The sequence below is a fragment of the Mustela nivalis genome, assembly GCF_964662115.1.
Source record: "Mustela nivalis genome assembly, chromosome: 7".
Taxonomy (NCBI): Eukaryota; Metazoa; Chordata; class Mammalia; order Carnivora; family Mustelidae; genus Mustela; species Mustela nivalis.
The window spans coordinates 66,265,569-66,282,354 of NC_139026.1; the positions used below are offsets into that span (position 1 = coordinate 66,265,569).

Consider the following 16,786-nt stretch of genomic DNA (forward strand, 5'->3'; position numbering starts at 1 on the left):
TCACGCAGCCCTCATCTTCTGCATGATTTTCACCAACCACTGCCAACCCGCACTGCTCTAAAGATGACGGACCCCTCTGCCAGGCAAAGGGGTAAGCAAGGGATTCTACTGCTCAGCCCAGGGACAATACTAACATTGCAAGTGCTCATAGCCTGGACATGTGGGTAGAGATGTCAAAGTCCATTCGTTCAGTTTTTCTCACCTGTTAGATTGTCCCAAATCTCGAGACCAACCCAGTTGTGGCCCTGCAGTTGCCCTTGTCCCTCCTCTTTTAAATTCAGGCTCAGACAGGTCATCTGGGTTGAATGTAGTTGACTGACTTCTCCTAAGTCTGAATAGAAGAAACAACATCACATTGCCTTGTAGAGACCTGAGGAGACCTTAGGACTTTAAAGTTAATGAGAACATTGCTTATGTATGGTCAGAAAAGATGTCTGGATTTACACTTTAACTGAGACCCAGTGAGTCAGTGCATCCCAGATCACAATCTTCCTTCCATCAAAGGAACAGCAAAGCCTTACAACTGCATACTTGTTTCTAGGCAATCTTCCATTTATTCCTACATTTGAGCAACACACAACACAAAGCCCCCTCCGGTTGTCTGCTGTGTTACTTACTTTCCAAAGAGTTTCGTGATCCCTCTGGATTTCTTTTTGGAATCCGGCGATGGTGGAGATATCTGCGAATTTTTCGGCTGGGAAGATCTACCAGCCAGATCTAGGTGCTCAGCTGTCTCCTTCTCTGTTTCAGCTATTCCAAGAACAGAATACATACTTGGTGAGTTTTAAAGTACGGAATGAACATGACTAGATGCTACCCTTCTTAACTTTAGCAACTCTTCACAAATTCTTCTTCTGTTGGTCTGTAAAGAGCACCCTACAAATATTACAGATGGAACACAAATTTATGTTCTGCTTTACCGTCTGCTGTGTATCAGTGAATGATGTGTATAATATCGCATATGATATTGTGCCTAAATTCATTAACTCACAAATTACCACCTCTTTGAAGTTCAAAGGTGGGATAGGATTGCCACATTCTTTAAGTGATCTGAGATCACTTAAATTAATCTCGATTTTTCTGCAGCACTTGGTACTGCTGACATTCTTCCCACATTCTCCAAAAACATCATCTCCTTCATCTTGTTAGGACAATCTCCCAGATCTGTCATCTGATCGTTTCTTCTCTGCTATAGGACCTGTTTTCTCCTCTTCTTCCACTCCGAGATTCTGTTCTAGGCTCCTGCCAGCAGAATCTCTGAACAAGTTCACCCACTCCGTGCCTGGCACAAAATGATGGCTTCCCTCATTCATAAGCAGCCAGTATCACAATCTCTGGTCCTAATCTCTCTCCCCAGACTCAGGATCTGAACGTTTATGGATATTCCCAATGTGCTGTGCCAGGAACATCTTAGACTCAACAAATCCATCCAATTCTCAGAAGAATTCTCTTAGATTTTCTTATTTAATATTCCCTTGATACTAATTAATATTCTTCCTGTTACTCCCATTCACACTCTTTGGCATTTTCTTTTCACTCCCTCCTCTCCTTTGGCATTTACATCAGATCCTAGTCACCAAGCCCTGGCGGTCTTTTTTCAAGAGAGTTATTCTATTTATAACTTGCTATGTCCTACTGAGAAAAGACTGTACTGGATATGCACACATTTTTCTTTTGATATAAAATCAGTGTCTGTTGATTCTGCCTTGAAAGAGTAACATCCAAATTTGCTACGCCCAGTTCTCCCAGCATTCTCTATTTCTTAATTCTTTTACCTGCCCCTTAAGATATGATCCCCCACTAACAAACACAAGCAGTACTGTTTCCTCAGTGTGAGACGACACTTTTACGGGAAAGAAAAAGTTGTACAAAAATCACAGAAATGGTGTTTCAGCAAGATACAAAAGTTGCAGAGGTTGACTTTTCTACGAAGCACAGCTGTGATTATAGGTTATAATAAGCAGCACTGGGCTCTTAGCATTAACAATGTATTTCTTCTAAGAAAGATGCAAAAACATTTGAAAATGTTGTCTGGATTTTATTTATCCCATGTGTATTCTAGAAATGTAAGACTGCAAAGGGAGAAAAGTAACCTGTGCTGACCCACATGAGTTGGTGTATGGGTATCTCAGGGAAAATCCAAAGGAACCTTTCCATCCAAACCCCAAAGCCATCATGGGTACGGGTATACCAGAAAATGTTGCCTAACTCACCCTCATTCTAAAAGCATCCTGTTTCCATTTTTTTGTTTTGAGGATGTTTCCTCCCTCCCATGCCCCACACTTTTAAAAAGGAAAACGGAGTTTCCCCTCTCCTAAAATCACTCTAGGGGAGGCTCCTTAAATATCCCAGAAATCTTCCTCCAGTGTCACTAAATGCCACTTCCATCTTCAAAGCAATAAATGTCAGAAGAACATTCCCTTAAGAAAAGTCAGTCTAAAGCAATCATTTGCAATGTCTTCTACAGACTTCTCGATTTGGCTGAAAACATTGCTCTCTGGGGATAATGGAGACATGGAGAAGGAACTGTCAGGACCTGGGAGTTAGTGTGAGACAGGATGCACCGGAAGGGTGAGAAAGCTGGAAGGTACGAGGCAGGAGAGTCCTGCCCTGGACTCTGAGGGTGCCGTGCGCTTCTGGGTCCTCCCAGAGCTCCTGGCAAGGTGTCATTAGCAGGGGTTAAAACAGCACGTAGGCTGGGAAGCAAAGACTCTCCAGAAAGTTCACTTTAGCAGCAGTTGGAAGGAACTCTCTGGAGTCGAGGACAACATTTTCTGATCGCTGCCAGCTTGCTTTCTAGAGATCGCAGATGCCAAGAGCAAGGATTAGTCAGCCTGGAGGACAGCACTGGCGAAGGCTGGCATGCAGGGGTACGATACCTAGGGTGGGTGCACTGGCACTTCGTTTACGATCTTCAGATATCCCAACAATGCACACAATCACACGCAGCCCAATGGAGAGAACACAGGAGAATGACAAAATGAAACACAGCTCAAAGTCCTACTCACAAAATACACACGGGGGAGGAAAGGCAAGCACTGCGCTGTGCTTCCAACATCGCAGACTCCATTAGCAGGAACAATATGGGGTTAATTGGTCCACTTTCGAAACAGATGAGAAGCTGTTTACAATGAACTCAGAGAGTGTCAAGGGTTTTGGTCTTTCCTCTACACTTATACTCCAACAAGGAGAGCAGGGTGATGGCCTGCACAGAGCTATCTTTACCACCGAATTAAACCCATGGGGTCAGTTTCTTGCATTCACCTTCATTTCTGAGAATGAGAAACGCACAGATCAATGAACCAGGGAAGGGAGGGGATTGACCTTGTCCTCGTCCTGAGTGAATTAAAGCAAAAGCACGCTGGCCATACGAACCCAAGTTTGGTGCACTTGCTGTCCTCTTGTTACTTTTTATTTTAAAAAAGCCACGCCCAAAGAATGATCTGGCTTTCCGAGTGCCAAAGGGGTTGTCGTCCACGGATGCATCACGCCACGGAGCTTTCGGAGGGAGGCCCCTGAATGGGCTGCTTTCTACAGGAGCTTTATCCTAAAAGACAAGTAATAATAAATGGAACACAGCGTGGCTGTGCACAATTAGGAGTACACGCTGGGCACAACACCTGATCTGTTACACATGTGATTTTATTTAAAAGAATCACAGAACTGATAAGTTGATTATGAACACCAAGCACCATATTACAATTTAGAAAGTCAGTTCTGAAAGCTACTTAGGAAGCAAGAGCAGCAACAAAAACATGTTCATCACTGACCTATAACCGGCATGCTTCAGATGTGAAGTATTTAGGACATAGAAATTCTCAAGCTTTATTTTATTTGCCTCATTCCCCCAATGACATGGAAATAAGGTACTGCATAACCAGAATACCAGCAGGCTTCCTATTTTTCGAATGGTTATGACAGGACTAGGCTACAATGCAGTTCACAGTCTTTGTACCGTAACTACATCAGAAGCCCAGCGTAATATAATCACTGTGCAAAGTAGGCGTTATCTCCAAGCTTCTACACCAGCAGCAGAAAGAGATTCTACTCCAGTTATTTAAATATTCTACTCAAGGAATTACTAGTCAAATGAGGACACAACCAGTGACTGTTAAACATTTTGTTTTTGAGAGGGTGTTCTGAGACATATTCATTACCTTGCCTGCAAGTTACCCGACACAGATCACCAATTTTCAAACACTATGACATGCTTGATACACTTAACACCAAAACTAAACTTGTTATAATTAAATTTTTCTTCATCGACTCAGAAGATTCTTTGGCTGTCTCTAATAGGTCAAGGTCTTTATCGCGAAACTTAACTGTAATTAAGTTATACTTCTAAGTACTGTTGATTTTTTAGCTTTCTTGTTATTTGAATTAGCAGTTCCAGTAACATGATCTATTATATTGTTTTAGTAGGATCCAAAGATGCTTTGATTTGCATGCCCTCATTCCTCTAACATCTCCTGCCCTCTGTTTTTGTTTTTGCAGAGGTAGAGAAAGGGGAGAGGGGACACAAGCTTTGAAGGTGGTTATTTTATCCTCTGAATTTATTGCTCATCGTAACTACAAGTTTATAGATGCCACAGTTTAGTGCAACTATTACCTATGTCTCACCACAGATGTCAAAATCATTTAATCATTTATTGAATTGGCAAGACAAAAAAGGACAAAGGATGCCTGTAATTACAGCTGTGTGCACAGTCCATGCCTTATCAGGGACACCTACATTACAACTCAAGGCATTCAGAGCCAGCAGTCAAGGGAGTGCATCTGGAAGTGGCCTACCAGAAGGTAGCCTTTACAGAGTTAATGGTTGAAAATTGGAGGAAGAACGAGAGCCCTTGTTGATGAGGTCTTTAAAAAAAAAAAGACAAAAAAACAGAACACCAAAATGTTTGCTGTATACACAGTGGCTATATTAAATAAACAGCTGTTCTCGGGCGGGTGACCTAAGGATGTTTTGTGAGGTCTTAGGAAGCCCAAATATGATAATTAAGAATATCACTAGCCTGATTGAGAGTTGGGGGTTTTGTCTGTTTTTTGTACCTCCCCAACAGTTTATTGAGGTGAAACATAAAAAGTAACTGAACAATTAGGGGACATTAAGTACACTCACGGTGTTATATAACTGCCACCTCCACCTAGCTCCCAAACATTTCCATCATTTTGAATAAAACCCCTCACCCTGGAAGCAGTTTCTCTCCGTTCCTCCCTCTCCATCTCTGGCAACCGCCAAACTGTGTTCTGTCTCTATGGATTTATCTACTCTACATACTTCACATAAATGGAATCGTGGACTATCTGATCTTTCGTGTCTGGCTTCTTTCATATAACATGTTTTGGAGGTTCTGAGTTTGGGTTTTTTGGAGACAGTTAAGCAATCCCATGTATCAGACATCACAAACATTTTTCCATTGTAATCTGGACATAGGAATGGCTTCATATATTCACAAACTGTTACACACAATTCTAGAAATTAAAATAAACTTTTATCTACTTCTAAGCTATACAATCTCAGTTCCATTTATTTCCAATAATGGCTAATTAGTCTTCAGTTGTGATTATATCCAGTAGTTTCAACTGTTCATATTCACCCTTCTTAATATTTACCATTAACTGTGGTATCTAATAAATCTGCATTAGAGAAACCTCAAACTCTTCTTGAGAGTTTTCTTTGGAAAATGGGAAAATGTGAGGATCCCTAAATATTTGCGTCTCAGGGTAACAGACAGAGAAACAACACAGAACCAACCCCATCTGATGACTCTTTCTTCAGATTGCCCAGGCTGCTGGACTTTTGCAGACTTGAAGTTCTAAAAATAACAATAATAGTAATTAGGATTAATAATAAGTGGCTCTGGTGCCACTGTTTCTTAGGAGAATATCTTGGAAAGAAACTAAAACTGTGTGTGGGTTGAATCCTGGTCATAAAAGAAAATCCGGATTCAGGCAGTCACTTATGTGCTTTACTAAATTATAACATTGAGTTCTTTTAAAAGCAGAGGTGGTTAACTGTCCTGCCAATAACTCTAAATGTCCCACACATGTTAGAATAGCTGGAAAAACACTTAGGACTCTCCTTGTGATGTCAACATTTGAAAATAAAACAGCATTTTTCCATGGACCAGTGGTGTATCCTTTTATGTATACATTTAGACCAGGAACTTTTTTATTTTTTATTTTTATTTAAATTTTAGTTAATATACCAGGGAACTTCTAAAACACTCACATACTATTTATATATAATCCTTGTAATTAAAATAAAGGACAGAAGTGTTACTTTTCAATTCACAAAGGAATCCATTTTCTGAATCTGGCCAAGTAGTTCATTTTACAGTTCTGATCGAGGCATACAAGAAAAATCCCTCTGGCTGCCCATAATAATTTGTTTGCTTTCCTTGCAAAGGCGAAGTGACACTGTAAACATCCAGAGATTTTTTTCCCTTTCACATAACTAGCATTCAAGTGTACAGGGCTGTCTTTTCAAAAATGGAAGTCAGGAATAGGTGACCAGTTTAGAGAGAGAAAAAAGCTCTAAGAAGCAGAGTAACACACATATGCAAACTTTTAAAAGGCAATTCTCATGTACTCATGTGTACATAAGTTACTAGACTTGTCCAGTATCAAATAAAGTAAAAGATATTGGTGAGAAAAGAGAAGATCTCATCTTTGAATACTGCTCTGGTAAGAGATTTTCCTAATTCAGACTTGAACTTGGATAAACATAGATAATGGACCGGTTTACTACATGGAGAATGCAAAAAACTACTGCAGCCTTTCCAGCCATTACATCATTCTCTGTGACTCTTTTCTGCTAGGGTCAAAATGCAAGCCAGTGCAAACCTGAAATTCAAAGCACTGCACTTCACATGAAAACTGATGAAGGAAGGCTAAAGCCGTGCAAACACTTGGCACGAGATAATGGATAACAGTCCATGAGTAAGAATCTCTTTGTTAACTCACAACCTCCCCTTTCCCTGACATCCAACCACCACACCTGCATTAATGTATTCAGGCCTCAGTCATCCGCTTCTCACAGTGGTCACTGTGAGTTTGTCAGAAGCTTCCTCTCTCCCAGGTATCAATGACATTTTCCACATTCAAGAACATGACTTACGAAAGACTATCGCACGGCTGGGTTTCAACAGAAGCACCAAGGATTATTTTTCCATCACTAAAAGAAGAAAGAAAAGAAAAGGAAAAAAAAAATGGAATGTGTGTGCTTCACAAGTAAAAGACCATATATATTCTAAGTAAGCAGAACTGTCAAAAAAACAAAAAATTGTGCTGGGGAAGCGATTTCTCTTTTAAAACAGTCGTGTGTGTTTTGTTTTGTTTTGTTTTTAAACACAGGCTCCATGCCCAGTATGGGGCTTGAACCCACAACCCTGAGATTAAGACCTGAGCTGAGATTGAGTCAGCTGCTGAATTTACTGAAGATTCCCAGCTGCCCCTCTCTTTTAAAATTTTCTACTATATTTTCTTTTGTTAAAAAAATATTTTACTTATTTATCTGACAGAGAAATCACAAGTAGGCAGAGAAGCAGGCAGAGAGAGAAGAGGAAGCAGGCTCCCTGCCGAGCAGAGAGCCCTATGTGAGGCTCGATCCCAGGACCCTGGGATCATGACCTGAGCCAAAGGCAGAGGCTTAACCCACTGAGCCATCCAGGTGCCCCTAAAATATTCTATTATATTTTCTTTTATTTGGTCTCATTATAAGGTTAATTGAGAACATGCTCCCTCAAAATTCTACTTGTTAATGGAGAAACTACTGTATCCCTGTCCCAAATCCTTCTTCCGAACAGCCTGGGCCACATGACCATTGCTATGGGGCTTGGGACCCACTGGCGGCTCCCCATGACTTAGGACATAAAACTTGAGTCCCCTAAAATCTCTCTCTAACCTGAACACCACACCTCCCTGGACTCCTGCCCTAGGACTTCTTGCTTCACACCCTTTATTTCAATAATCCAGAACTGACTGTAGTGATTGATTTACACTGGTCCCCTGGCACATGCCTTACAGTTTCTTGCCTCTCACAGTAAAACCTGTGTCTGTAAATAAATTGCAATGCACTCTTGTGTTTGCTTGATCTACTCTGCTGAACATTTATATTGCAATGTTGGGTCATAAATGACATACATACCTTTCTTCAAATGAAGTCTCTGGTTGAGGAGGCAATTTTGCGCTTTCAGACGTTTCCAGGCCCTTAGATGTTGGCAGTAATGAAGGGATTGAAACTTGTAAGATGCTGGTGTGGAACTGTAATGTAATTAGAGAAAGTAAAAAATCCAATAAATAAGACAGAAGTCACAGAGATAAAATAAAAATAACGGAGACAATTACATGGTCCATCAAAAAAATTTCATACACCTATGTTTAAAAACACTATTCTTCTCTTTATAAAATGGTCTCTGGATATAAACATCAATGACTGTTAAAGTCAGAGAAAACATTCTGGAGGAAGGTCATTTTTTTTTTTTTTAAAGGTTTTATTTATTTATTTGACAGAGAGAGAGTGATCACAAGTAGGCAGAGAGGCAGGCAGAGAGAGGGGGGAAGCAGGTCCCTGCTTAGCAGAGATCCCGATGTAGGGCTCGATCCCAGGACCCTGAGATCATGACCTGAGCTGAAGGCAGAGGCTTAACCCACTGAGCCACCCAGGTGCCCCAAGGAAGGTCATTTTTGAACTTGGTTCTGAATAAAACATAATACCATCAAGTAAGTCAATAGTTGATCCTGACAACTTTAAGCCCTAGTAAAAACTTTGGTTCTAACCTTATGCAAGTCACTTAACTGGGCACCAGTTTTCTCCTCTGTAACATGAGAATGGCAATGCCTACCTGACAGGGTTGTCATGATTTGAGATGAGATTTGGGTAAAGTGCTTTGTAAACACATCTGTTTTCACTTTATTTTCTATCACTAGTCTAATATAGAATGTTGTTCAAACCAGATTTTTTTTTTTTTTAAGATTTCATTTATTTGACAGAGAGAGACATGGTGAGAGGGAACACAAGGAGGAGGAGTGGGAGAGGGAGAAGCAGGCTTCCCACTTCCCTGAGCAGGGAGCCTGATGAGGGGCTCCATCCCAGAACCCTGGGATCACGACCTGAGCAGAAGGCAGACACTTAACGACTGAGCCACCTAGGCACCCCCCAAACCAGTTCTTTGTGGATACCACTTAAAACACTTGGCTTAATAATACTACAGCAGCAACAACAAAAATGCCTAAAAACACCTTCCTAAACAAATGCTTTGTGTACCCTAAGGATGGAATCTATGGAAGAAATTTTATACTCTGGGGTTAAATAATTTTCGATGACTGTAGAGCATTATGGTGTAAGAGCCCATCATAAACTACAATACATGAATCACTTAAAAAATATTGTGATAAAAAAATAAAATTTTCCTCAGTGAATTCAGTCTGCCAGTCAACCAACCAATCAGTGACCGTCCCTCCTTCTGAAGTCAGCCAGGAAGGTAGGGACTTACAACCTGGAACACACTTCTAGATGCCAATCAATCAATGACAGTCTCACCTCTGTAACCACACATCCACAGCGGATGTCAACTCTCTCTAGCCTCTGAGAGTCCCTCAATCCCTGAGCTCCAAGCAACCCCACATGCCCCACATATGATCAAAGAGACTGTCCCTGACCAACAAAGTTCACCGAGGTAACTAGATAAGCAATACATTTAGCTCTGTGGTTTTTTGTTCCAGTTACTGAGCGGTGGTCTCATTCCTTGACACTAAGAGGTTATAACATGTGAAGTCTGTTGAAATAATCTGATTGGGCCCAAGACGGAGTGGTTCGTGTTAAGCTCCACGTCAGTAAACCCAAGCTTAGCTAAGTTTCCGTGCTCGGCACTCCCAGAAAAGGCAGACCTAGGTCAACCAATCGGCACTTGCCTGCCCTTAGTAAGTTACCTGACCCACCCCGCCCCGAGACTTCTCTTTGCTGCACATTAAGGAAAGTAACCCTACTTAACCAACCAGCAAATGACCAGCCTGATCCTCTGCTCCTGCTTCCTTCGGCCTAAAAAAGCCCTTCATTTTGTACAGATCCGTAGAGTTCCTTTCCATCTGCTAAAACGGACATTGCCTGATTCATAAATTGCTGAATAAAGCCAGTAAGATGTTGCAAATTTACTCATTTGAAGTTTGTTCTTTAACAACAAGTCTGATCTTGTTGCTTCGCGATTTTTTATTTATTTATTTATTTTTTAGAATCTTTATGATTAGTTCTGGGCAATTTACAGAGCCATCATCCCTGTGTTAAAAATTTTCTCAGCTGAATTTTTTTTTAAAGATTTTATTTATTTGACACAGAGAGATCACAAGTAGGCCGAGAGAGAGAGGAGGAAGCAGGCTCCCTGCTGAGCAGAGAGCCCAATGTGGGACTTGATTGATCCCAGGACCCTGAGATCATAAACTGAGCCGAAGGCAGAGGCTTAACCTACTGAGCCACCCAGGCGCCCCTGAATTTTGTTCTTTAAGAAGTCCTATTGCTGTAAAATAGGAGATTACTTCACTCTCTTTTTTCTTTTTTTTTTTAAATTTGAATCTTTATGATTAGTTCTGGGCGAATTATTGAGCCATCATCCCTTGTGTTGTCAAGTTCACAGTAGCTCCCCGGGTTCCTAACATGGGGAAGGAAATGGCCCACTAACAAACTGATCCATTTCCTTGATTTCGTTTTGAACTTAGGACTTTAACTCCCAACTCCAATCTCCCTTCTAGCTCTTCTTTAACAATATGGCTGAACACACTCAATCCTCATCAAATCATTCTGGTTCCAAACAAAAAGTCTCATTAAAGTACAATTCACATAGGAAAGACTTTTTTTAAAGAGACTATCTGGGCAAATCTTACATGTAACATCTGCCATTCTGTAAATAGGCAGCAAGCATACTCATTGACTGTCAACTGTTATTTTTCCCTTCAGTAGAAATATAATTAGCAATTAGGGGATTTTCCCCCTCTAACATATTTTTTATTTCCCCCTCTAAAATATTTTTTATTCCTTAACTAATCCTTTGCCTCTTTTTTCCAATTTTATTGGGATATCACTGACATGCAGTACCGTATAAATTAAAAAGAAAAAAGAAAAGGAAAGGAAAAAAAAACACATTTTTTTCCTTGCAATGAGAACTTTTCGGATCTACAGTCTTAGCAACCTTCCAGCATACCAGACAGCAGTGTTAACTATAGTCATCACGTTGTACCTTATACCCCCAGCACACTTGTCTTATAACTGGAAGTCCGTACCTTTTGATCACCACCTTCCAATTTCCCCTACCCAGTAATCCTTATGACTGACATCTTTTAGCCCTCTCCTATAGTGAAGAGAGAAATGTTTCCTCCTTGAATTCATTTTCATGCAATTCAAATTTCATTTTCTCATTAGGTAATCAGCAGGAATAGATAGGAAAAGAAAAGATGCCACTTGGTTTTTTTCTCACTGAATACAGTAAAATGTTAAAGGAAAGACGACCAAAGGGGGAATTGGAAAACATAAGGTAGTCAAGACTATTTAGTTAAAAAACAAAAACAACAATAACAAAAACAATTTTTCCCATTCCCAGTTTCTCTAGACAGTACACTGCACTAAAATTAAAAGTTCTAGGGCAAAGAGGGAGGTGCTGTCAGGAAGCCACGGGTGTGCCTAGGTTAAGACCTCAGGAAGACTTAAGGTACAGCTGTCTCATTGAAACCTTCAAAAAGTTCGACAACTCTAAAAACAGAGGGATATTCCATAGCAGCCATACAGAAAACTTAAGATAGAGAAAGTCTTATGGTGAAGATAATTGTGGATATCCTTTACCTGACGGAGTGGATTATAAATTGATTCATAAGAAATGCCAAATGAATAAAATATTATACCAAATAGAACCAAGAGGGACAGAGATAGTAGAAGGCAGAAGGCCCTAGACCCGTATAGATACTTTTGCAGAAAACAACTCATCTGCAATTACAGGTTCTTTCTCCTGGAAATGGAAAGATGACTCCCAAGGAACAACCAAGAGCCCAAAGGTCTGGGCCCTGTCAAGGAACTGGCCACACGAGCCTGGCTGGATTTGGGAACTGCTACTGACTAATGATACGTGGGTGTCTTCCATGTCTATGTTCCCTCTTCTTGAATGGGAATGCCCAGTAGTTACTATGCCCATTCCACCACTGCATGTCAGGTGTGTAGGGGACAAATGACTTGACCTTGAATTTCCTGGTTCTTTACATGGAATGGAGTGCTACTCGAGAAGCCAAACCTGAGCAGCTGCACCTACATCTTGACCGGGTCTGGATGACAAGGTCTTGGGATGCGGAAGCCTGACTGGAGTAAGACCAAGAGGTCTTTGATGAGGGGATGAGGACATTTTGCATGGGGGAGGGATATAAATGATTGTAGCCAGAGAGTGGAGGGCAGTTGTACTAGTCGAATATGGTCGTAGGGGTATATGCCATCCCATGTGTTCTTCTCAAATGTGATATTACTTGTCCATCAAGAGGTAGGGTCTTTGTTTCCTCTCTGTGAATGTGTGTGGGCCTGTGACTACAGGAGAAGAGATGCCACAGGGTTTCCGAGTCATAGCATAAAAGATGATATAAATATGCCCAGTCCTCTTATTGGGATGCTCATCCTTAGGATCTAAACGCTCTGCTAGAAGAAAGCCAGGGAGTCACAGGTATTTCCAGCTAGGGCCTCAGCTGAGGTCCTGTCCAACAGTAGTACCAACCAACCATGTGATATACAAATGGGTAGCCTTCGGATGACTTAAGCCTCCAGCCTTCACACCATTCCAACTATTGCCCAGTGGAGCGAAGAAGAAATGCTCCTGCTGAGCCTTACCCACATCACACATTTGTTAGCAAAACAAGTGCTGTCACTCAAGCCACAAATTTTTGGGGTGGTTTGCAATAGGTAATGGAAACAGATTTTGGCACCAGTCTGATGTGTGAAAGAAAAGTTAATGATGAGTTCAAGACTAAATATTCCTGTCCAGCTGCTTTTTTCCAAGTCTAAAGAAGTCAGGGAAGATTTTAGACCAGAATTTTTCAGAGACAACATTGGAAGTGACTAAAACCAACTTCTTTATATAATCTCACGTTATCCCTCTTCATTTATTCCCTATTTGTTCTTTACTAATAAAGATTATTATTGTGTAGATTGTAATCTATTTAGGATGACATCTTTCTCCCATGTTCTTCCTGAATTATTTAAGCAATTTTGACATTGCCCAAGGTATTTATTTATTAAAGAGGGGGGGAAAAACCAATCTTTCAAATAAAGTCCTAGCAGACTGAGTTTTGACATGAAAATTGCTAAGACTCAGTCAGTAGCCACACTGAGAAAAGATCCCAGGTCTTTCCTGCTGTCAACAGCATTTTAACCTTCAATGACACAGTCTCTTCACTACAAAGATAATGTTGAGAGTCTGTAAATACCTCTTCTGGAACACTTGTGTTGAATGGGTCACGACTGGGAGATCCCGTGACTGGTGTAGATGATACACTTTTCTCCAGGTCACTAAAACCCTGCGCATCCAGCAAAGTGGAGACGGAACCAGAAGTGAGCAGACCGTCAAAGTCGCCATCTTGGTCTAGGAAAAGGAGAAAAATGGCAGCTTTTCATTTACATTTCACTTTTGGAGGAAGAATACCAACTGAATATAAACATTTTTCCCATCCTCAAAAATCAAAAGTGAGTTTCCTTTGAAATCCTTAGAAAAATAACAAGAGGACCTCTAGGAGAAATGTTAAACTATGAGCACCTGGAGCCTGAGGGTGGTATTAATAGCTATTACCACAGACTCACAGCCTTGAAATCAGAAGTTCATTTAGTCCAACAACCTTCCCTAATTTTGTTTCAGAATTTGGGGCTTTACAAATTTCAGTTCAGAAACAACCAAGCTGGGGAGGAGTCAAGATGGCGGAGAAGTAGCAAGCTGAGACTGCTTCAGCTAGCCAGAGATCAGCTAGATAGCTTATCTAAAGATTGCAAACACCTGAAAATCCATGGGCAGATCGAAGAGAAGAAGAACAGCAATTCTGGAAACAGAAAAACAACCACTTTCTGAAAGGTAGGACCGGCGGAGAAGTGAATCCAAAGCGACGGGAAGATAGACCCCGGGGGAGGGGCCGGCTCCCGGCAAGCAGCGGAGCAAGCGCGCACAAAATCAGGACTTTTAAAAGTCTGTTCCGCTGAGGGACATCGCTCCAGAGGCTAAACCGGGGGGGCGAAGCCCACGCGGGGTCAGCGTGGCCTCAGGTCCCGCAGGGTCACAGAAGGATCGGGGGTGTCTGAGTGTCGCAGAGCTTGCGGGTATTGGAACGGGAGAGCCAGCTACAGAGACAGAGCGGACAATAGGCTCACAGCTCAGTGTTACCTTGAACCGGTCGCAGGCTCGGTGAGCTCGGAGCGCAGCTGGAGGTCAGGCAGACGGGAGTAACTGGGCGCTGTTCTCTGGGGCCCTGGGCTCTCGGCTCCTCCGGGCCTGAGACCAGGAGGCCGCCATTTGTATTCCCGTCCTCCGGAACTCAACGGAAAGCGCTCAGGGAACAAAAGCTCCTGAAAGCAAACCCGAGCGGATTACTCACCCCGGCCCCGGGTAAGGGTGCTGTAATTCCGCCTGGGGCAAAGACACTTGAGAATCACTACAACAGGCCCCTCCCCCAGAAGATCAACAAGAAATCCAGCCGAGACCAAGTTCACCTACCAAGGAGTGCGGTTTCAATACCAAGGAGAGCAGCAGAATTCCAGAGGAGGAGAAAGCCAAGCACGGAACTCATGGTTTTTTCCTGTGATTTTTTTTTAGTCTTGCAGTTAATTTAATTTTTTCTTTTTCATTTTTTTTTTTTCCTTCTCGCCTTCGGGTAAATTTTTTTTTTTAACTGTTACCTTTTTCTTTTTTAACAGTTTATCTAATATATATATTTTTTTCTTTTTTACATATTTCTTAGGTGTTTTCTTTTTTAAAAAATTCTTTTCTTTTTAATTTCTTTTTTCTTTTTTTTTCTTTCTTCCTTTTTGAACCTCTTTTTATCCCCTTTCTCCCCACTCACGATATTGGATCTCTTCTAATTTGGTTAAAGCATATTTTCCTGGGGTTGTTGCCACCCTTTTAGTATTTTACTTGCCCCTTCATTTACTCTTATCTGGACAAAATCACAAGACGTAAAAATACAACACAAAAAAAAGAACAAGAGGCAGTACCGAAGGCTAAGGACCTAATCAATACAGACATCGGTAATATGTCAGATCTAGAGTTCAGAATGACAATTCTCAAGGTTCTAGCCGGGCTCGAAAAAGGCATGGAAGATATTAGAGAAACCCTCTCGAGAGATAGAAAAGCCCTTTCTGGAGAAATAAAAGAACTAAAATCTAACCAAGTTGAAATCAAAAAAGCTATTAATGAGGTGCAATCAAAAATGGAGGCTCTCACTGCTAGGATAAATGAGGCAGAAGAAAGAATTAGTGATATAGAAGACCAAATGACAGAGAATAAAGAAGCTGAGCAAAAGTGGGACAAACAGCCACTGGACCACGAGGGGAGAATCCGAGAGATAAGTGACACCATAAGACGAAACAACATTAGAATAATTGGGATTCCAGAAGAAGAAGAAAGAGAGAGGGGAGCAGAAGGTATACTGGAGAGAATTATTGGGGAGAATTTCCCCAATATGGCAAAGGGAATGAGCATCAAAATTCAGGAGGTTCAGAGAACGCCCCTCAAAATCAATAAGAATAGGCCCACACCCCGTCACCTAATAGTAAAATTTACAAGTCTCAGTGACAAAGAGAAAATCCTGAAAGCAGCCCGGGAAAAGAAGTCTGTAACATACAATGGTAAAAATATTAGATTGGCAGCTGACTTATCCACAGAGACCTGGCAGGCCAGAAAGAGCTGGCATGATATTTTCAGAGCACTAAACGAGAAAAACATGCAGCCAAGAATACTATATCCAGCTAGGCTATCATTGAAAATAGAAGGAGAGATTAAAAGCTTCCAGGACAAACAAAAACTGAAAGGATTTGCAAATACCAAACCAGCTCTACAGGAAATATTGAAAGGGGTCCTCTAAGCAAAGAGAGAGCCTACAAGTGGTAGATCAGAAAGGAACAGAGACCATATACAGTAACAGTCACCTTACAGGCAATACAATGGCACTAAATTCATATCTCTCAATAGTAACCCTGAATGTGAATGGGCTAAATGCCCCTGTCAAAAGACACAGGGTATCAGAATGGATAAAAAAACAAAACCCATCTATATGTTGCCTCCAAGAAACTCATTTTAAGCCCGAAGACACCTCCAGATTTAAAGTGAGGGGGTGGAAAAGAATTTACCATGCTAATGGACATCAGAAGAAAGCAGGAGTGGCAATCCTTAGATCAATTAGATTTTAAGCCAAAGACTATAATAAGAGATGAGGAAGGACACTATATCATACTCAAAGGGTCTGTCCAACAAGAAGATTTAACAATTTTAAATATCTATGCCCCCAATGTGGGAGCAGCCAACTATATAAACCAATTAATAACAAAATCAAAGAAACACATCCACAATAATACAATAATAGTAGGGGACTTTAACACTCCCCTCACTGAAATGGACAGATCATCCAAGCAAAAGATCAGCAAGGAAATAAAGGCCTTAAACGACACACTGGACCAGATGGACATCACAGATATATTCAGAATATTTCATCCCAAAGCAACAGAATACGCATTCTTCTCTAGTGCAAATGGAACATTCTCCAGAATAGATCACATCCTCGG

The 16,786-nt window shown here is 41.2% G+C and overlaps 1 protein-coding gene across 1 annotated transcript in view; it reads right to left on the reverse strand.

The window, feature by feature from the left end:
* LOC309868825 (liprin-beta-1-like) overlaps positions 1-16,786 on the reverse strand; it is a gene marked incomplete at its 5' end in the record, with an annotated part of 46,012 nt that overhangs the window by 8,028 nt on the left and 21,198 nt on the right. The window contains 8 exons of the mRNA XM_082739010.1: positions 203-331; positions 618-750; positions 2,880-2,912; positions 3,376-3,547; positions 5,750-5,819; positions 7,124-7,180; positions 8,153-8,268; positions 13,453-13,607. Coding sequence (XP_082595136.1) covers positions 203-331; positions 618-750; positions 2,880-2,912; positions 3,376-3,547; positions 5,750-5,819; positions 7,124-7,180; positions 8,153-8,268; positions 13,453-13,607 — 865 coding nt within the window. The remainder of the gene's footprint in view (positions 1-202; positions 332-617; positions 751-2,879; positions 2,913-3,375; positions 3,548-5,749; positions 5,820-7,123; positions 7,181-8,152; positions 8,269-13,452; positions 13,608-16,786) is intronic.